The 23,043-nt window shown below is 38.3% G+C and overlaps 2 protein-coding genes across 4 annotated transcripts in view; one reads left to right on the top strand and one right to left on the bottom strand.

Annotated features, from left to right (window-relative positions):
• LOC145479801 (guanine deaminase-like) overlaps nt 1-23,043 on the top strand; it is a 121,952-nt gene that overhangs the window by 20,145 nt on the left and 78,764 nt on the right. The window lies entirely within an intron of this gene.
• LOC145479800 (ras-related protein Rab-27A-like) lies at nt 6,953-22,715 on the bottom strand. Of its 2 annotated transcripts, none has more exons than XM_081458252.1 (5): nt 22,318-22,715; nt 13,235-13,323; nt 12,705-12,850; nt 11,819-11,973; nt 6,953-8,765 (listed from the first exon to the last, which is right to left on the bottom strand). In XM_081458252.1, the coding sequence occupies exons 1-5, from the start codon at nt 22,477-22,479 to the stop codon at nt 8,628-8,630; spliced, it is 690 nt and encodes a 229-aa protein (XP_081314378.1). In that variant the 5' UTR covers nt 22,480-22,715; the 3' UTR covers nt 6,953-8,627. The 2 variants fall into 2 exon arrangements, with proteins under 2 accessions (XP_081314378.1, XP_081314379.1); XM_081458253.1 differs by lacking the exon at nt 22,318-22,715 and adding an exon at nt 19,929-21,733.

Here is a 23,043-nt window from a genome sequence, read left to right as displayed (position 1 = left end):
CTTTTTTTAAACCAATCATCTTCTTCGCAAGAAAAGGCGTAGCTTCATCTGGGAGCTGTGTAAGTCTGCTTATGCATTCGTGGAAAAATAATGCGATTTCTGAGAATTTATTAATGCCTGACGACACACCAGAAAGATGCTGCACATTTGTAAGAAAAAATGTCTTGCGATGAATTCAGTTAACTAACTAGCGGCTTATAACCAGCCTTTTTGAGTTTTGCGTTCATTATCAAGAAAGAGATTTAAAACTGAGAGAGACTGTATGTTTTGATATCATTTTGTATTGCATTAATGATAAGGACTCTTTTGATTGAGCGGCCGATAGACTTGGGCTTGAGATAGGGCTTAATGCAAATATGTCTAATAAGTATACCCCAAGCCTGCAGTGGGTAGTGTTTTTCACGCATTCTAATTGGCTACTCAAACTCGGGATGGTGTGTGCTATCTACCTCCCGCTTTGCGAGAGTCGTAAGTAAGATAAACGTAACTAAACCACTGCTGGGATAGAAAAGAGATCAGACTGGCCCTTAACGCCTCAACACTCGGTTGGTTAATCACTTCAGCAGCAAGTCAGTTCCACTCAGGTATAGTTTTGCATGAAAAACAATCGGACATACAAAACAAAACTAGAAAACCTGAACGCGGAAATCCGTTTTCTGCTCTGGACTGTCGGTAGCGTAATAATGCAATATAACTTTGCTTGAATTACTGTGTCTGTATTTTTGCATATATTTTACCACATTGACAGTCAAAATGACAAGTAGTTTGTGCTTGATTAGGTAACGAGTTGAAACTACTCTACACTGATTTAATATCATGCAGAGAGACTTACTGAACTCATCTGATGAACTAAAGCCAAAACAAAGCGCTAATTAACAGAAGGAATGAACAGGGCAGAATTAGAATGAATGCAAATTACTTCAATGGAAACACTCCACAAAACTGCTTCTATTCATAAGACAAGCCGTAAGCTATTGAAATGTAGATTGTAAAATAATGTATTACTTTCTATTCTATTAAGTAGAGGAGACAAGTAATACGACAAATAGTGGAGGGAGCTGCCAGCAATAATCGAGTTTATTTACAAGAATCTGAGACACGCTGAATACAGGTTACAAGCCAAAGAATATAAGAAAATGTCACACGCTATTTTGAACAACGATATAAACAATAAGGAAAAAACAGCCTCGAGCAAACTGGTCGGCGTCAAGTGGTGTGATATTCACAAGGAGTGGTATATAAAGGCCTGATTATCCCAGTGGGAACTAATACAAAACAACCTAATTAAACAGCTAAAAGAAATACATGTTTTGGAAGACTAAAAAATTGAACAAGAAATACTCATAGGACACATTGTTCAGTGGGAAACTAGCGTAATCAGACCACTGGTGTTAAATTGAACGAGATAGCTCCAAACGCCAAAGAACACGTGAAGCATGAACAAAACTTTAAAATATTCGTAGAAGTATCAACTTTTTAGAAATATCTCCTAACCTATCCACTAATTGCTGGTTTTCAGTGTCACGCAATTCAAAATAGATCAAAATAAAAATCAAAACCGTTCAATAGATAAAGTCCAGAATCTGAGAAATGAAAGAAGGTAGATATGCAAAGACTCTCGCCAAGACTCTGGTCACAGCAATTTTTCTTATGCAAGATATGCGGAGATATTTTTTACCCAAATTTATAGAGATTTGTACGGAGACGCCATGCTGGTGCCCATCGGTATGGGCACCAACATGGCGGCCGGAAACCAACAGAAACATCTGTCACTGAGTTTTGCTACAAAAGCGTGAATTTATCCCTCGAGGAACTCTGAAACATTAAAATAATACTTTTTCTAAGACATAAAAGGTTCAGATAGCCAAATTCCCCGAAATAAGTCACTTTTTTAACCATCATGACTGCTCTCTAAGCCGTCATGTAAATGCCAAGTCACGCAAAAGCTTAGGAATTCAAGCGTAGTGAATCACAAAACCAAGAACCCATTCGGAGCGAAAATTTGTATGAATATTAGTTTTCAGCTGCTCTTATACCTCATTTAAGTAAAATCTCAGGAAGATCAATAGTTTTGTAGTTTGAATTTTAGTGACGTCATGTGAAAACCAGCTATATTTCAAACGAAACGTTTTGCAGAACGCGTTGGTAGAGGACTTTGAGAATATCAGCACGCGGCATTTATTCCATACTCAAGGTAAAATTATTTCAGTAAAGAGATTTTCTGTTGTATCCTTCACATTGTAATCGGGTAGCGTAACCGAGTGCAACCTCATTCCCAGGCTCTCTCACGACCAAGGGAGGCAGAGGATAGAGAGCCTGGGAACAAGTTTTGGGACTTGAAATTATAGGACGTGGGTTCAACTCCCGTCGTCTGACTCCTCTCTCCAGTTTTTTCATGTTAGACACTAGTCCAACTCCTCGGTCGCTCTTCTAAATAGCCTGCTATATCATACTTGTTGCTAATGTTTGAATTCTTGCCCGACTTTCACTAGCGACGCAAGCACAAGCACAAGCACAAAAGCAAGCAATAAGGATGACCCAAGTGAAAACGAAATTCGACGCAAACAGAAGCAAAATCATCCGAACCTTCCGCCATTTTGGAAAACTGTTTAGGCGCGAGGTAATATGGATCCAGTGTTTTCATTGGCCAAACGGAAAAACTTTGATCCTTGTGCTTGTGCTTGCGCTTGCTCTTGTGCTTATGCCTGCGTCAAGGCCGTTTTCACGGTGCTTGCGTCGCTAGTGAAAATTAACCAGGCTTTAGTCTGGGCGGTTTACCTAACCATAGAAATAAAACTCCGTTTTCAAATTTATCCGGCGTAGTGTGGATGGGGCCCAAAGCTAGCAACTTAAGCCCCAGAATTAGCTCATGAGTTATGTCTTCCGGCAAGTTCACAGCGAGGGAAAATATCTACCCGGAAGCGCTTCAAATTTGGAGCTCTACAAATTTTAATTGGTGAAAAACGATTTTAACTTACAGTTAACCGTCTGTATTTAGACAAACAGCACTACCTCAATCCTGTGGCTCACAGCTTTTACTCAAAGTCCTCACAACAGAATGGGCGTATTAAACTATCAAACAAATTTGGTGCCAGCTAGCGCAACTAACGAAAAAATAACAACAAGCCGGCTGTATAGCAACTCAGAGAAGAGAGAAAACATGAACTTATCTGAAGCGAGCACAGCGGAGAGAAAGATTACGATTCGCCTTCCCAAAACAATGCCAACCAACACTAAGATGGGTATGTCGTTTGACGCTTGTTTATAAACCAATTTGAAATTCATGTTTTCCGAACACGAGAAATATGCTATTTAAAATGCATTACACTTCTCTCCTAATTTCTCATGAAATTGTTTTCTCCTTTATTAGGCTGCACAATTACAACGCGACGAGAAAAACACGCACTCCAATCTTCAGTAACGAATGTTATTTTTGCCCTAAATAAGTGCGTCTCTAACTTTGCAAGGTTTTAAAATTTTAACCCGTTGTTGAATTAAGTTATTGACAAAAATAACAAACACAGAGATAGATTGTACGTACAGGGTGATCTGATTGCAACGGTGACAGTTTTATCACGTCGAACTTTGATAGCATTTTACCTTTAATGCCATGCCATAGAAAATACAGCCAATCCGGATTGGCGAATCTTTGCTGACGTCATTGTTTACATTTTTCCTCATTAACATACGACTTTGCGCATAGAAGGCATCATGCTAGACACGATTTTACTAGAAAAACTTAAAGAGCTTGTGAAACTTAGTAAGTGGTGAAAGTTTTGGCTCTTTGGGTGTAATATTCGAGGAGAAATTGGCTTTCAAAAACATCAATATTTCTGTGTGGCAAAAGCGCTAAGCCGATACATTCTTTGTAAAATTTTGAGCTTTTAAACCCGCGTCGCAGTATTCAATACATCGCGCTCAAATTCCTTGGGACAGTTAATCGTTTTGTGCCCTTTCAATATTCAGTATTTATCTCTTTGTAGCTCCATCAGAAACTGTATCGCTTATGGTAATGAGGCAAATATTGTAAACAAAGATTCTCCTATACAGAAGGGCGTATATTCGACGGTATCACACCCAACCTTCCCATCGTGTCCCGCGCGTATGTCGCATCGATGGTGATGGCATGGTATAAAATAGTTATGCGACGCTCAAAGGCTCATGTGTTTACCAAAAAATACAAGTGACTCGTGGGATAGTCCATGGCATACCACGAGAGAGCGCTCCATAACTAGTATTTATAATCAGCAATTGGGCACAAAGAGATTTGAGGAGGAAAGCTAGATTTTACACATTTTGGCATATCAATATTTGACATACCGAAAATTATTTTTACACGTACAAATTTAATTTCGCTCAAATAAGTACCTGTTAATGGAAAATGCAAAACCTTAAAACGCTAAGTAATGGTTGGAAATCTAAATAAACAGAATCATGTCGTTTTTCAGTTTTAACCCTTTGGATACCAAACTTTCGTCAAAAAATACCGTTTTTAACCGTTTACTCGGGTTTTTTTAGCTACCATGATGCTAAATAAGCCTAAGTTTTGCTAAAAAAGCTTTTTTTTTACTCAAAGGAGAGTTTTTTTGAGGATAAGGTACAAAATTGAGCAAAACTTCAATTACGGGCATGCGCATAAGCCAAAATTTGGACCTTTTTTTTTTTTTTTTTTTTGCCATTAACCGTTCTCAATTTCGTTTGTTGGCCCTTTCCTTTCTGTTTTTCTCTGCCCTTTTACACTGGCTACCTTTTGCATTGTATGTTCTTTCTGGCTGCAGTGAAAACTTGGATGTCAATTACGGGCGAAGCCTAGAAATGGACCTTGATCAATTATAGGCGTTGTGGACCATTTTACCACCGTTTTTGCACCAAAACTGATAACCTTGTTTTTCGATTTGCGACGTCGGAATGTCGTCGATATCTAAACCTGACCATTGTGCGGAAAGGGCTAGCGTAGCACTACTATCTGCTTATCAAGAACATCTGATGACATTTAAATTGATGACTTCACAAGTGGTACAAAGAGCACGACCATTAATTACGCATATATGCGTAGTTGGTACTCAAAGGGTTAAGGAGACATAAGTGGAGAACAATAAGACAAGAGAACGTTTATGTCTAGGGCCCGTGATCTCCTTCTAGGAATATTTCGATACTTTTAAGAATAAAATTTCGGCAAGCGACTATCGTAACAGTAGAGTGTCTCACTTTCTGTCAAGAACCGATGGACTGATAGCTGCACGCGGAAATGCTCTCAACCAGTGTGGACGAAACGTCAAACCAGAAGTACCATAGATAATGAATCCATGTTGAAGGTTCCCGCTGTACTTCATTTAAAACACTTTGAAAGACTGATCAAAACTCGCGTAACTGGTCTGCTATACCTTTTAAAATGAGTAATAAGAATGATGTAACGATACCCATTCTGAGCAATTGATTTTTTGTGACGTGCTTACGCTCAGATACAAACAACCGTACTGTCGTTTCAATTTCCGGATATTTCCAGTGGCGATCCGGAATTCCAGAACTTTCGAGACGGTGGTTAGTGGGACTAAAATTTTTGAGGAAAGTTCCCGTAAATCCGAAAATTGTTGAATTTCCGACAAGGTAATCATTCAACCGAAAATTGCCGAGATTCTCCAAATTTTCGAAATGTTGGGTAAAGCTCGCCAGGTTGTCTTCTTTCATGGAAAGTCTGGAAAATTAAACCGAAATTTTTAGTCGAATGGAAAGCTTTCAGGACGACCTTGAGAGGGGTTCTTTCTGATTCAACCACAAATTCCGAAAAATTAAGAAACGCGAACGAAAGGTAAGCAAAATTTCCTGAGAAAGTCTCAAAAATCTGGAAAATAATGAATTTCTGAAAAGCGCGAACCATTCAACCGAAAATTTCGAAATTCTGGGAGGAAAATCAATTGGAACGGAAATACTCGGCAATGAATCGAACGAACATCTATATATGAAGCGAATTCCGGAGTCCTTACACAGGGTGAAAAGGATGGAAATAACACTAACTGTATTTCAGTGTTCTTCACCTTGGGCTGACACCTTGCCGTGGTGGTGAAGCTTGTGTGTCTTCATGACCCGGAGAGCTGTGCCGGCGGGGACTTTGTTCCCTGGCAGGTCTAACCATGCCGGATTGGTCGAAGGGTAGAGGCCAGACCAAGAACAGCCCCTGGTCCTCCAGGTTGGAGGTTGGGCGGCGGGCTGATAACCCGCTCCCAGAAAATGCTATTTATTACAGAAACCGAAGCTAGAACTACCACTGCACCCTATCGGGAAGCAGGGGTAAAAGATGTTAACACCCGGTTGGAACGTGTGAAGCAGCGAATGACGCATAAACCGCCGACGAAATTGCTGTCGCCAAAAGCGTGTGTGAAGATCGGGCAATGGAAATGTTAGGTATTTCAGTGTTACGTTTGTAAGGTGAATCACTCCTGACTAAACGAGGTTAAACCAACCTCCAAAATAGCTCATGCACTCATTGCCTGCCTATGTTTGTAATTTTCGATGATTACTACAACACGCGTGACTTAATCACGCGCGAGTCCAGTCCCGTGATAAGATCTTGTCCAATCCTCAGAGGTATTTCGGTTGAGGGGCATAACAAACAGTTATGTCACATAATGTTTTCCGCGCCAACAGAGTCTTATTTCATTATATAGGTAAGGTATGAATCTGTGTTCCTTTTGTACTGGCTTTGGGTGCATCTAGCGTGACTGTGTGCGTAAGCAGTCCTGAAAATGACTGCTGTTGATGGACTTGGTGACTGGCGTTTCAACAAACTGAGAGAAAATAGCCACGTGTCTACCCCAAAACAATCTTAACTCTCAAGATGACTTCACTTAGGTTGTCAAAATGCCAGTAGCCTGCAGCTGCACGGGTACTGATCACACTATACAATCTACAGACGCATCTGTGTTCAAATCATTTACTAAGTGTACATGAACAGTTTATCAAAGAAAAAAATTTATTTTGTTACTATTCACAAGTCAATTTTGACATTATGAAAGAATAAGAATATAAATAATTGCACTAGTGTATAATTACAAATTAAGAAACATTAAGAAATATATTCAGAATTCAGAACAGCAAAATTAAAGACTAAAAGCACATTATTTTGGAAGATTGCATTTTTCAGCCATGACATTATTACAAAAATTGAAGTTACCTCCTTCAACCTTGTGGCTCATTTTTTTATGTGGCTAAAAATGTCATTCAAACAACGATTTCTGACTTCCCCCCTCCAGAATCTCGGGGCAAGGGTACAGGTGGGCAAGGGCACCAGCCTCAACACTAGCACTAAGATTTTGAATTCTACAACCAAAGATGCTATTATCCCCAAAGATATTGCTGCTATTTGGAACTTCAACATGTATAACCCAAAATCCCAAAATTTGATCACACTAGGCCACATTTCTAGAGATACCAACTAAAAAATAGCCAATAATCATTGTTAATAATTACTGTAAGGTTGTTTTAGTACAAGTCTTATAAGGATGTTTCTTACACACAAACTACAGAAAGTAATGTACCTGTTTGTTCTTTGACCCTTTATAATAAACCCAAGAGTCGACTATCAAATTATTTTTCTGGTAGCCACATTTTGGCAAGGAAAAGGATGACAAGGATAAATTTGTCACCTGTACAAAATCATCAATTTTAAGAGGAAAGACAGGAAAGACGACAAATTCTGTTGAAAGGGCTCCAATATACCACATGCTCTGTACCTCTTGCATACTTCTGGGCACTTATTGGCCACAGAGAAAACAGAAAAAAGGCAATCTAGGTACAAGGGTAATTAGTACATAAATGGAGCCATGGTTACATAAAAAAAAGTTATAAAAAAAAAAATAATAATAATAAGACAGAATGTTTAATCTGACTCGTTATTCCATGTAAGAAAGACTTATTTCCATCACTTAGCTACACAGTATGGCAACAATTGCAAAAGTGTGGGAAGTTGTAAACTTATTTAGCAATTTCCAGTTGTGTTCCAAAACAGTTATTGGTTTTGGAAAAGTGATTTTTACATATTGAATAATCCATTTTCTGGGTATTTTGACCCAATTTCATTATTCCACTCTTACAAATAAAAATTTGGACTTTGCCAAAATGGTAAACTTGCATGCATCTCTATCCAAACAATAAATACGGCTACTATTCACACCTAGCCATAGCATTTCATGTTAATAATATTAGATTTAGCCTTCTTTATTTGGTGGTACATTTTAAAGTGCACGTGAAAGATGTTGTGTGTGTCCAATTAAACAACATTTCAATTTAACTTACCAGGACATACACATCAAAAATGACCTCTTATATATATACATGTAAATTACCCAACATGGAACCAAATGTTTGAACTTCAAGGAAGTGAGTTCACATGAGGCCCAACAAAATCCATGCTTAGTCTTGAACCAAAACTATTAATAATATAATTATATTCATTCCCTAGACTGCTATAACAATTTTCATCAATTTTCTTCTTATTTCAAGATGACCAATTCCTATTTGAAAAGAATGTACATATAATGAATGTAGTTCATATACATGTATTTTCATATGCACTTTAAAATCCACTTGGGAAGTAACAATAACAATATTGCTATCACATCAGCATCAGACTAGCAAGAACAGCCACCTTGTGATTCATCATTTGCTTCATCAACTTCTCTCAATTTTGTGCCTCTGTTGGGGTTGTTGTTAAAAACATTGTTAGGTAATGTGGCTTTATCAACACAGTTTTCCATTCTTGCCATAACCTACAAGATAAAAAAAGTAATAAGAAACCATTCAAAGACAAGAAACATTCCAGAGACACAGATACCATGCAATAATATTTTTATGACATACAAAATGAGTTTGGTTACATCACGTGTTAGGTTTTCGTTACTTTATGTTGTTTGGTCATCTGACTTGGAAAGAACTTCAAGAAAGAAAGACCCTCACTGACCAAATACTGGGTCATAGACTGTGATGGCCTTACACCTCATCCAGAAAGAATAGCAAATCAATTCCTAGTTGCTTCAGAAACTTTTTAAGCACAGGTTAGCCACCTATAAGGATAGACTGAATGCCTACATATAACTTCACTTTAACATAATAATCAGTCTCTTCAAAAAAAAGGTGCAGCAATGTAGTATTGCAACCGAGCCTTTTAACGATACATGAACTCAACAGTTCAAATCGAAACTAGCGACTGCCTGTTTTGGCACCATCCCTCATAATCATGACATTCAACAAACCTTAATGAAATAAGCAAACAAAATGGATTGAAATCTATCAATTACAACCAACAAATGAATCCTACATGTATGTGACCTTTTGAACCCACTGAAGTAAACACCTGCCTCCTGAAAGGTCAGTAAGCATGATTGATTGTGCACTCAGTTCACGTGTTATTGCAAATCACAGAAAGTTAACCATGGATTGCTGTTATTGCAGACTATCACTTTAAATTTAAATCCTTAGTTTAAATCCTTCCTCAAAACGTACCTTTTTAAACTAATAAGTAGTTTCTTAGAAATCAATTTTGAAATAAAAACTAGCACTAAAAGGTCATGACGTTTCGACCTCTCTGAGGTCATTTTCAAGTGAGTAAAATTTTCTAAAGTAGCATAAATATGTTAAGGTGGCTCCATGAGGTAATCATTTATGCCGTTGCGTGCACAAGTGTCATGTTTTGAATGCTGTTTTTGCATTCGCTTTCACACCTAGTCCTCTCCAACTTATTACATGTATATATTATATATTGTATTGGCATTATCGGACAATCTAGTCCATGATTTTAGCGTGTGTTAGTAATTGTACATTTCCTTAAACATTTTCTGAGATGGCTTTGGAGTCTGATTTGTGATCGGCAGATGCGGTGACAAGAACCACAGACATAAGTGGAATCAGTGGGTGGAGCAAGGGCCCTGGCCTTCTGACGTTCTCTCCTGGTATCCACTGTGATGTGCAGAAGCTTTTCTCCCTCTCGTAAGGCTTTGGTTATCCAGTTGCTGGCGGCTCCTGCAGTCGACCTGGTCCCAAATGTACTGGCCATGCCTTTCCTTTGGACAAGACTAGTGAGACCGACAGAGGGATTCTGGTGCTGGGCAAACCAGTCTCCTCTTAATTTTGCCCAGGCTTAGCAACTGGAGAGGCAACTCCAGCATGTTGTATGGCCTGGCCTGGCATGACATCAAACTGGGGAGTGGCAGTTACCGGTTCTAAGTCAGGGCCCGATTGGCGTAGGGCTGGGCGCCAGGGGCCACTCCTGACAGTGGGAGGGGCTATTTAGTCCCACTGGACAGCTACCGCCCGCTTCAAGCTGAGCAGCCCTCAGCCAATAAGGTGCTGTCCTGCCATGGTTCACCTGTCCTGTGTGGGTGCATAGGTCTTAGGCTTGGAAACAGGCTGACAAGTGGGCCACAATTCCTTCACCCACGGATAGAGCAAGATGGAAAAGCCCAGCTCTCAAGTTTGGGAGCTGGAATGTTCAAACGATGACGACTGGCTTGAACATGGACATACGAGATATTGATGGCCCACACAAAACTGCTGTGATTAGCAGTGAACTAGCAAGACTCAATGTTGACATTGCAGCTCTGCAAGAAACACGTTTAGCAGACTACGGCAGTCTCAGAGAGAAGGACTACACATTCTTCTGGCAGGGCAAGAGTGAAGAGGATCGCAGGGAGCAAGGAGTTGGCTTTGCCATCACATGTAATAAGCAAAGATTAAATATTGCTTTGCCACCATCTCTGTTAAAAGTTTGGGATTTAGTCTTAAATTATAAATGCCCAAACAAATGCGTTTTTTACTGTCTTTATGGCTTTATTTGTGATTTTCATGAATTTCCTTCGCTGAAATCTTCCAAAATTTTTACATCACATCGCTTCCAGCGGGATACGAATTTTAAACATGAAAAAAGTAGGGCTTGTAAAGGCAGTTTTTTCGATATTTTCAAATTTATGTCTTTTACCGCTGCAAAAAATCTGGTCTTATAGATTTCCCTGAAAAACGAGCTCCGACTGAAGTAAAATATTTACTACCAATCTGCCAAATTTTATGGAATTTCACTGAAGGAAAAGCGAGAAAATTCACTATCAGTTTTGCTTTTTGTGCTCATGTTGACGTAATAAAATATCGAAAAACACTGACGGTTACCTTTGAGCGTGCTCAGATTACTTCCCTAGCGCTCGCGCGATCGTAAAACTATAGGGAGCCACCTTAAAAACAAGTTATAATAGATAAAAATGTGACGAACGCTAAAATGTGATAAATTATGTGAAAAAGTGTTAAAAATATACAATGGAAAAATAAAATAGTCTTAGCAAGAATTGCTCTAAACAAATAATTTGGCGTGAATTGAATCGCACTGTTTGTTTAGCGTTGGTTTCAGTTCTTTGATCATTTTTTAACGTTTATGCTAATTTAGGAAATATTACTCACTTGAAAATGACCTTGGAGAGGTCAGAACGTCATGACCTTTTAGTGCTACTTTTTAAACTAGCTTTCGAAAATTTAATATAATTTTCTGAATTCATCATGTAATGCCATTATGTAATGCCATTATCCTTGATCATTGCATGTTAAAAGGCACAATATAAGTAATTTTTATTCTTTGTTTTTTCTATGATTGCTTAACAACAGGGTTGTCACAACGTTTTGAAATACATATAGACAGCTTTATTGCTGGAGTCAGACAGGAAAAAGCGGCTGAAACAGAAAAGCCAGCTGAGATCATGAAGTAGATGGAAATGTTCACTGGCAGCCAGCTGCTTTTGACAACCCTGTTAGTTTGTGTCTTAATTAAGAGTCACCGTCTTACCTGGTCAAGCAGGGCTTCTACAGACTTGCTCACATTCTGTCCATTAAATGCACTAGTCTCAAAATACTTCAGACCCAGATTCTCTGCAAGTGTTCTTGCTTCATTTTCATCCACTTGTTTCTGATCCTCAAGGTCTGCTTTATTACCAATTAGGACTAAGACAGAAATACAAACAGAAACCATCAAAGCAACACATCAACTGGAATGTGAATGGGTTGCTTAACTTGTAGAGGGTAGTAAATTTTGGATCATATAAGAAAAGATGATGTCACTCACTGGTGAATCAAAGTCAATGCTTAGTAACTTAACAGATTTAAACAAGTGGATAACTGCTATGTTTAGTTAAATGTAAGGTGTCTGCAAACTTTGTGAAACAACTGGGACAGGTGCATAACCTGATGAAAATCAACACAGAACAAAGCAAGTATTGATGGGAAATACATGTTAAGACTACCTTTTAAAGGAAATGGCATTTCTGAGACTCTACATTTCAATTGTTTTTAGTATAATTGCCCCAGATCATACTAGAAACTTGGATTGCTCATATTCACTTCAGCCAGTCTATTATATGGGGGCTGGAACAGTGGTACTAAGAACTTTAAAGCTCATAACAAGCCTATAACTAGTCTCTTTGTGTTACAAACCAAACCTACCATTTTTCAAGCAAGCTATAAGCACTGTTTATATCGACCCTAGGAACGATTACATGCCCTGTCCATTAATTTTCTGAACATCCTCCTACTTTGAAAATTAAAGACAGCCCTCTATCTGCAAGCTACATGTACTGAAGATGATACTGTTCGAATTGAGGTATTAAATTGTGAGGGATTAACTTACAGCTGTAAGAGTAAATACCATGGATGTGTAATGCAATGATTAGCCATACCTATATCAGGGTTTTCACAATAAGCATGTGTTTGTAGCTGACTTAACCAGTTCCTAATATTTAAGAATGACTGCTCATGTGTCAGATCAAAGACTAGAAGGAATCCCATGGCATCTCGAAAGAATGCTGTAGTTAAACTCCTAAATCTGAAAAAACAATGCATATGCAAAGAGCATATCAAAAATTAAGAGACACGAAAAGAAGGGACTATTGCTAACACAACAACAAAACCAAAAAAAAAACCCTTGGAGCAAGAATGTATGTACGATGCCAGACCATCAAGGATTCAAACCCAGGCCACAAAGGTAGGAGGCACGTGCTCTCACAACTAGGCTAACCCTACTTATCCCTACCCCCCCCCCCCCCCACCCATCCCACCCTCTACTTACGCCTTCAATATATAGGAATATTTGGCATTCAAGAACTACCTGTATGTATAAAAATTGATGTAGGGCAAAGTATTTCTAATGTTTCATTACATTTTAGTTTACCATGTATGATCAACCTGTTTACAGTTCAAGTCAGTTTACCTTTCCTGTCCAGCAGTATCCCAGAGCTGAAGATGTACTCTTTGTCCTCTTGTTGAATGGCTTCCATCTGGATTTAGTGGATGGTGAATCTGCAATGAATTGCTCCCATTTAGAAGGCACTTGTATTTATTGTCTGGTTGTATATTGTTGAAGTATTCTGAGTCTGTGATTTATATGCTAATAAAAACTCAACTGAGAGCTACTGAACCTTTAAACGTTTTCATATGCTGAGGGGTCATGCACTTTGTAGGTAGTACCACTTGTGACATCATCAATTTAGGTGTCAATAGATATTCTTGATAAGCAGATAATAGAGCTAGGATAGATCTTTCCACACAACTGTCTGTTTTGGATATCAACTGCACTGATGTAGCTAATTGAAAAAATGTGAGCTGTCAGAAAGGATATGAAGAGCAAAAGCTGGCAAGAGTAAAAGAGGTGAGAAAAAGGAAGGATAATTGCAAGGGAAAAAATCAATTCGCCTTTATCGCACAGCAGCCATCTTGGATTGACGTCATGTACTTTTGACACCAATGCGAGGCCACGCATGTGAAGTCAACTTCCAGCGATCGAGGAGACAAGGCAATCATCTGCAATCATGCCCAACGGAGATCACTGTTGCGTGCCACAATGTAAAAATAATCGCGCTAAAAATATTCCAAATCATACCTTTCACCAATTTCCCAGTGATGAAGCCATTCGAAAGCAGTGGGTTGTCAAAATACGGCGAGACGTGGGTAAAAGTGTCCAGGTAAGTTGGTTAGGTTATCGATGTCATTGTTGTGCACATGTATTTACATTAATTTTATGATCTGGTCCATCTACAGATAACAAACAGCCCAAGAGTATGTTCTGTACACTTTAAGGAAGCGGATTTTCAGACAACTTTAACAGGGAAGCGTGTTCTGGAGAAGCATGCAGTTCCGAGTATTTTTTGCTGGTCAAGATCACCCAGGAAAAGAAAATCTCCGACAAAGCGAGAACCACTGCGTGTATGAGTGCGATTGTTTGATGTAAGGGTGCCATCATCCCCTGTCACTGTGACAGGTAAATATTGTTGTTGGTATTTCTTTAAACATTCCTTGGTTAAAATCGTAAAATAATCAGAAGTATTTTTGTTTTTCATTTTAATCCATAGCATCAACTTTCGGCCAAGCTTCTGGTGAGGAAAGTTCTATGGAGGTCCAACTGGAACTGTCATCCTCTCCTGTTGTTGTAGACTTCCCCGAACCAATATACACTGTCACTGTCACGGGTAAATATTGTTGTCGGTATGTCCACCAGATTGCAGTACCAAAACTCTGAAGAAATCAAAGTACTCGCTGACTCAGCCATGATGTTTCAACACACATGGCCTCGCTTTCATGCGAAAAATGGTGACGTTGCATCCAACATGGCGGACTGTGATTAATGCGAATTCAGGCCAGAAAAAAAAAAAGAAAACCCCAAGCCCATTGTACATTTTGGTACCTAATTCTCAGAAAATCTTACTCCTCAGTAAGAAATTGTTTTTTTCAGCAAAGTCAAGGCCAATTCAGGGTTGTGGCAGCCAAAAAACCGAGTTGACGGTTAAAAAAAAAAACAGAATTTTTGACCAAATTTGACCAAAATTGGCATCATTTATACTCAACTTCTGCAGGACGAAAAGGTCTTTCCAATGATACCCAGATCAGGGTGATCAGCTCAATGGAGCCTGAAATATGCTCGAAAATGCTCAGAAATATGAGTGAAAAACTAAGAGCAAAATTTCCTGCAACTATACGTGGCTCTCCAGGGTAAAAATTGCCTGTCTCGATGATGTTTTCTCAGAATTTTTTGAGCTTAAAACAAGCCCAGTAGAAGGTCAATCACTGCAGCAAGAAAAAGGAAAGGCAAAAAACAAAATTTAAAAAAATGAAAAGCCTTACATGTAAGACGTAGATCACTTTCTCATCTCATCTCAAAATTTTTATTTCTGTGCATACCTAAGCAAATATGTTGTAAAACGCAATGCTAGTGGAAAGAAAAGCATGCTGTCGTGTTGCAAATGCCTTTTTGAGTAGATTGAAGCTAATTTGGCCTATATCCAGCCTGAAAATCTCCAAATGTCCAAAAAATGCAGTTTTGGCAAAAAGTTCTGGGAATCAATGGGTAAAGTGTTAACTTGCAGAGCTGTGGTCAATACTCTGTTACAAATTCCAAGCTATAATGTTTACCATTTTTCAAAAGTGGTCCTCTACTGCTATAGGAAGTTGATCCTTTCCTAGTGCCTGACAGGGGCTACACCAGAACACTGGCTATGTGTACTTCAAATCTTAAGCATTGCTTAGTACATTGCATTTTCTGGAGTGGTACCACAGGGCACTTTCCATGCGACCAAATATTCCAAAATTTTTGAAATAGACTTGTAAATGATACAGAAATTTCCAGGGAAAGTTCCCAGAAAATCTGGAAATTGTTGAATTTCCGAAATCAAAAGCCAACCATTCAACCAAAAATTCCAGAAATTCAGGGATGAAAATCAAATGGAACTGAAATTTCCAGAAAATGTTCGAAAATTTGGGTATACCTCACAAGGAGTTAAGCGCACAAACCTTGAGGCCATCGGCACTCTTCATTTATCCTCTCTGTATTTGAAACTGGATTAATATTTTACTTTGGAATCTTGCCACTTGTCTGTTGATAATTGCTAGCTACAACTAAATTGGTCAAGAAAGCATTTCATAAAAATAATGCCCCTGTAGGCGGTGGTGTACATGTTTGTTTTGCATAGGTTGGCCAAGAAATGCGCAAAGATTTATAACGCGTGAAAAGTGATTTTACCACTCATTAACCCCCTTGCTTTGCAATGTTTTTGCTGCCATTTTGGTTTGTATAAGGCCACTGCTGTTGCGGTCTAAAAAAAGTCACAATGTCGACTTATCAGCTAGCCTTCAAAACAGGCGTAATTTTTTCTGCATATTTTAGGCGAACAGAGGTGAATGTGAAGCAAGCGCGAAGCGCAAGTCGTGCGTAAGGGGAAGAGTGCGAAAAAAAATAATGCCTGTACACATACCATTGTTCAAGCTGTTCTGCCCCAGACACATCCTAAATGACCAGCCAATCACAGCATTACAAAAACAGTGGTAATCATGCTGCGTTGTAGGCCGCGTTGTTTTCATCCCTAAAACAGAGAAATTACTTCTTTGGGACTTAAAATGGAAAGAAAAAACACATATCAATGTTTAGGTGGCCTCAGAGTGGAATATCAAGGTGTACAGAGTCCTCAAACCTTTCTGGTGAAGAAGTTTTCCTTCAACCGCCGCAAAAGCATGACGATCGGCGCGCTTTCAAACGAGTTTTGATAACAGATCGCGGATTTAAAGCAGCGTCCTGGACTTTAGAAAGCAAAAATGGTAATGTGCAGTATTCCTTCAAAGTTGAATTCAACTTCTGGAACAACTGGTAAGGCCACAGCTGATAAAATGACTGCAAAAGTCGTCGGTAAAAACTCAGGCCTTCGTTTTAGCATTAAAATTTATTTGAACATGCGGTTCATGCAGCGATGCACGTCTGCGAAATTTTGAACATTTGTTTGCTTTTAGACAGGTTTCTTTGCCTCATCTAAGTCTTCAATGAAAATTTATTGTTACTGAACTTCCGGTCATGTTTCTTTCCTTTGGTTGCCTTTATTTGGGAATTTTAGATTTTAAAAGTGAACAGTATTTTTGCACGCTGGATTTCTGCATAATTAATTTATGGCGACCTCTGCAGTTTGTTTGTATAGTTTATTCGCTTCGTTCAAGTATATTTGTTTGAGTCTTATTCAGCTATTATAGAACTACTGAGAAAAGAACTAAGTGGGCACTAATTTAACACAGTTGAAATTTGATTTACCCCAATAAAATTGGCGTAAAATGGGGTTGACTAGCCTACACGACTTCTACAGTTCATGACATTTGTACATTTGCCATTCTCTGTTCAGTCACTTGACCTTTTTTGTCGCTTCACTCACGTTTGTAAAGGGCACTTCATGTTGCATAATAAGGAGGAATTTTAAGTGGAGTTGAGTCGTTAGATCGTGCTTTGGCAAATTTTTATAGGTCATAGGTCTGCATGGTTTCTGCTGTCATCTGCATGTTGCTTCATAGAGTTTGACACCTCTGTTGTATTTGAAAAACAGTTGAGGATCACGTGATGTAAAGTAACCAATTGGGTAGCCGCCTTCACATTTGAACGCCAGAACAGCTTGAACAGTGGTATGCGTACAGGTGTTATTTTTTTCGCGCTCTTCCCCTCACGCGTGACTCGCACTTTGCACTCGCCTCACCTTTGTCTCTGTTCGCCTAAAACACACAAAAAAATTGCGCCTGCTCTGCAGGCTACTTATCGGCATTCTGTTTGCTTCAATCTATATTTGCCATTTTAAACTCAAAGTCATTGAAAAATTCCAAGCGAACAAAACTGTGCGGCTTATTGTTTTCCACTCTGGAAAATTCTGTTCCATTCGCCCCAGGAAATTTCTGGAAATTCACACCAGAATTTTTGGTCAAATGGAAAGCGTCAATGGTAATCCAATATCCATCTTTACCTTAACATAATTTTTTACAACAAATACAAGGGAACTTAAAATTAAGTCTTGCTAGTAGAGCAACAATGATCAATGAATAAAAGGAAGCCTCCATTTGGTGCAAAAATACATGTACGTGTAGGCTCAGATATTTGTCAGTGGACATTTTCTGTTCCGAGAAGAAAACAGCTTTCAAGAGCAGGGCTCAAGGAACACTGTGAGCTTTGAGGAGCAGATTATGTCCAAGAACAAATGTCTGAGCATATTTTCATGCCAAATGGAGGCTACTGTGTTTATTATCCTTCAAATATTTTTCACAACACAGGTAGTTTTGAAAATTTGGAAGTGTCACTCAGATATTCCCCAGTTTCAGCTAGGGCATATTCAGTCATGTGAGACATTTAGACCAATCGCACACGAGCGAAAATATTTGATGGATTTTCATACTGATATCATGGTCACATGGCTGATATATGGAAATGTGATCTATAAGACTGTGGGTCTGTCTGTGGTGGAAATAAATAAATTACATGTGAAATATAGGGAGGATATGAAACATAAGCCACTTAGAGTACTGGATGTAGTTCCGTATGAATTTTATGAGTGGTGTATTTTCCAGTAAAACACTCGTGTGTACTGGCATATAATAAACTACAACACTGTGAAACAAGGCCAGGACCAAGGCATTCTCTAAATATAGCTGCAATGCAATTTTTCATGTCTTCACTCCAAATCTGTTCATGTGGCTAATAAATTAAGACAACAAGTATCCTAGAATTTGAGACTCCTAATAATATTCTAACTGCCTCATTGTGTCATGCAAATAGACAGAAACAAAAAGTGCAGAATATTCTTAAGTCACAGATTTGCATTTTTGCTTTAGAAAACAAAACGACAAGGAGAATCAGGGCAGCTGGTTTTATGAAAATGAAAATAACTACTATGACTCTATAACCACCACAATTCTGCACGAAAAACAGATCACCTGTTTTATAACTTCACACAGAAGTGAACATATAAATTGTTCGTTAATTCCCTTGCCATCTTAAGAAACCATGGTTGTTCCAAACAACTATGAGCACACATTCTTATTGTGTCACTTGGTAGCCAGGTGCAGAATGAAAGGGAGTTTTTCTGCTTTAAAAAATTTCATTCAGTCCATAAGTTCTAAAATGCTGCTATCTCAATGGGAAACCACACAAATTTTGTAAATAGTAAAATAATATTAGTATAGATTTTGTAGTGATTGAGTTGTGTTTTTCATTTGTGTGCCAGACAAGATCTCATCTACAATTACAAATTTTGAAACTGAAATGAAATGCGTGGTGAAGATAAGCTGTTTGAAAATTATTCAAAAAAATATATATACAATGCTGTTATTAATACAGAGTGTGAAGGTCTAAATCCACCTTTTTCTAACTTCATAACTCATTGAAACTTTCCTTGTTGGAGCAAATAGTGTAAAAATTTTAATGGGGATTCTTCTGGTGATCTTTAATTTGAAAGTTCAAATCGATGGAAACTGGCTTGTTTGAATACAAAGGATTGAAATATTCAACTGTCGTAAAAAACATTGCATTTTCGGACCTCACCATTAATTGCGGCACCAAAAATAAGCTTATTTACGCCATGATCTGGAGAATAATTCGAGGCAGACAACTCTATATTAGCACATATATACAGGGCCTGAATTACATGTAGAAGAGGATTGTAAAATGGATGATCAACAAACAGATTTACTAAACCTCAATCGCGTTGTTATACTACAGTTGAGCTTAGCTTTTGCTCGTATCAGAGCCAAGTAGAAGCGGCATTTTCATTCCTCCATTAGCTCCACAAAACAAATTCTAAACGCTATTTTAGCTGCGCTACACTGTCGAATTTTGAGAACGGGTCCATTCAATATGTTTTGCTGTAGTCCTAACGTAAGCTAGTTGTAACGTAAGCTTCCGTCTTATAACATCAAAAATAGCTGGTTAAATACGAGTTAAATAACATTTCCACTAAAAACCAACGCTTATTTTCTTTAAGCACAAAGAATCCACCCATAGACTTAAAATATTAATGAAAATAAAACTTCTCAAGGCAGTGAATAATAAGGTTACAAAGATGGATGTCACCGTTCACGACCAAATACTTATAAAGTGAACAAAGCGTATCACTTACCACTCGCTTCTCACGAAAATCTATTCCCACAGTAGATATAAATTTAGGATTAAACGTTCCATCGGTGTACTGAAATAAAAGACTAGTTTTCCCGACGCCTGAATCACCAAGAGCTAAAAATTTTAGCAGATAATCATAATCTGCATCCGCCATGTTTGATTCGGGAGTTTTCCTTCAAACTTGCGGTACAAGCTGATGTTTATCTAACGGCTATTCTGATTGGTCCGTCGATAACTCTTCCGCTCTCTGATTGGCTACTTGGCGTTTCTTATTGTGGAAGTGGAAATTGGCGGCAATTAGCTCGTATTGGGCGGAGTAGGGTGAGGGGCCTCTCAGTCATTCTTAATTGTTAATTTATTGTTTCTATTATATCAGACTGGAATTTTCTACTGCAACAATATATAAGCGGTATTCTCCACAATATTGAAGACTTTTGTTATCAGCATTTATTTTAGAAATGATTTTGACCTTTCAAATGAACGCCAATTAACAACTGTGGGAAACCGCAAAAATAGAGGCTGGCAAAACACGGCATAAATATACGGAAATAAATGAAGTCAAAACTGAAAACACAGACCTGTCGACAGATCAGGTCACGTCCATACAAAATATAATTCTAAACAGAACTGTAACATTTACTTCATAAAAAACCACTGGATTGTCAGAAAAAAGTAAACTTACATACGAGCACAATGGCTACTAAGGACCATTGAAGGAACATTATTTTTGAATAATAATGCTCAATCCAGAAGATTCTCTGTAGGCAATATCAGTAAGTGCAGAATATTGAATCAGTGGTGATCTTTCTCGACAAGCGAGCGTGCTGAAAGATCGCTCTTCATCCTATATTGAAAAACCCGGGTTTAAGAACTCTTCAATAAAGATTGATACACCTTCCCTCGAGTTATCTTAAACCCACATCTTGTTTGAGTTGGTTCGTTCAGTGTCGGCAGTGTCGACAATTAATAGCACCGGATACGACAGAGTTTAAGGTTATTCTGCTCTTCCAAACTGATGTTTGACCGAGACATGCATGCAAAAGGAATATATGCCTACCGTTAAAAGAAAGAGGTTCATACAATAAAAAACGGTTCTTTTACGAGACGCCAAATTTTCTCCCTGAAAAATAATTAACTCTACTCGTCCACTGCGGTGGTCAAGAGTTTAATAAGACTTGAGCCTCGTCAAATTACGAACAGGTACGTTTCTCGCTGTTATCGATACGGAGGCGACTCGGCCCAAAGTTCAGTTACCGGTCGGGGCCCCTTTCTCGAAAGTCACGGTAACTTTACGGGTCGGAAGCCACATTCAGCTAAGAATAGTAGTGCTGGTTTTAGCTAAGAAACCAGTCCATTCTGTTTCGTTTCCTGATATTTTTAATGCTTTAATAATAAAAGTAATAATATCTCGATCTTGAATGTATAAACACGGCAAATAAAAAGACAGCTTTTCGGGACCGGTAACTACCCAGACTCCCGACTGAGAAAGGAACCCCCGGGAGTCACACCTCCAGAATAAGTCATGTAAACCCTTCGTTAGGCAAAAGCTACCGGCGTATCTAAGAACTAAAACTGAGAAAACCATGTGATCAAAACAACTAAAGCATCAAAGGAGGGTATTTCTGAGTTCCGTGAAAAGTTCGCGCCTTTCTACAGATCCGTGGTATTTTCTTAGTTACTTTGTCATCAATTCCAAGCAGGTACCTGTGACATACTGCTAAAAATCTGTCATTTGTTCAATGCTTCCGCTAATAAACTATTGTGAATGGCATTATGAGTAAAAAGAAAAACTGCAAAAGCTATTGTGGGAGTTATTGTTGTTAACCAGCCATGAAATGGTTCAGTTAGATGCGAAGAATACTGACAATACTGCGGCAATTTGAACCTATAAAGACGGGACAACGCCTCCTCTATTGATAATATACTTGACTATCTATGTTTAAAACAATATATTTTAATAAAGAAAACTCGGCTTTTTAAAAGTTTTTGAAGCGTATTCAGGACCGTTTTGGCATTACAAATTTTGCCCTGCAAAAGAAAAGTGCATTCAATTGTCTGCAAAGTGCCACAATAACATTAATTAAAGACAACCTGAACTAAAATACAACCAACAAAATCAGCTACGGTATAAATTACAAGAATCATGATTAGAACAACATTGCACAGGATTTTTTTTTTTAAAATAAAGGATAATCGCTGTTGTTTTAAGGAGAAAATCTAACTCGAACTAAAATAAAAACAATGTAAGGTAAGAGATTACAGTTTTGAGTCAACTGACTGTGAATATCTTAAAGAAATACTCAGTTTTCACTCCAAGTTCTCCCGAACTTTCAAGGTAACATAATCATTTACTTCGATGGAATTTAAACAACAACCTAAATGATACATACCACACGTTTTTCTCTGAAATCAATTCCGATTGTAGGAACAAATCGAGGGTTAAAGTGACCATCTGTGTACTGATATAAAAGGCTTGTTTTACCCACTCCAGAGTCACCCAAGGCTAAAAACTTGATCAAATACTCTCTCCCCTGGTCTTCGTCATCGGACATGTCGACGGTTCGTTTGTTAGCTTCAAATCATCGAAATTATCGCAGAATATTGAAGATTGTTTTCACAAATTCCCCTCCTTATTTGCAACGTTGGAACCATGCCAGAATTTTTTGGCTAGATGACATCATGTGGTAACTGCTAAACATAGATCGTGACTTTTGGTGAGATCCCGCAGTGGAGTGAATTTAGCAAACAAAACGAAATTCATTTGCTAACAAACACTGGCTTTTATTATTTTAAATCGAATGAATTAACGAAAATCCGAAGTTAAAGGTAAAATACTGAGGAGTTCCCGGGTGAAATAGATAATGCATCTAATCATTTCTTCTTAGGTGCATTGGAGTTAGAGTTTTCAGCTTTCTATGAGCGTCTTCACAAGAAAAGCGGTCTTGCATACAAATGAGTGGAAAACATGGCTAACAGGTCATTTATCAGATCAACTATAAAACTATGTGAAAAAGATGTGAAAAACAAATTATTTCGCTGTCTGTGAATGAATCTCAGGCTGAATCAAATTGGCATTCATAAAGTCGTATTGCATTTGTACGACGCGGCTTAAAATT

Source organism: Orbicella franksi, chromosome 2, assembly GCF_964199315.1.
Source record: "Orbicella franksi chromosome 2, jaOrbFran1.1, whole genome shotgun sequence".
NCBI classification, from domain to species: Eukaryota; Metazoa; Cnidaria; class Anthozoa; order Scleractinia; family Merulinidae; genus Orbicella; species Orbicella franksi.
The sequence above is the reverse complement of the archived record's forward strand: the minus strand, read 5'-3'. Positions and strand labels throughout refer to the sequence as shown.

Coding starts and splice junctions, on each gene's coding strand:
- LOC145479800 (XM_081458252.1), bottom strand. CDS start 22,479: ATGTCCGATGACGAAGACCAGGGGAGAGAGTATTTGATCAAGTTTTTA. Junction 12,851..13,234: donor GATACTGCTGGACAGGAAAG/GTAAACTGACTT, acceptor TTGTTTTTTCAG/ATTTAGGAGTTTAACTACAG. Junction 11,974..12,704: donor TTGTGAAAACCCTGATATAG/GTATGGCTAATC, acceptor TTTCTGTCTTAG/TCCTAATTGGTAATAAAGCA.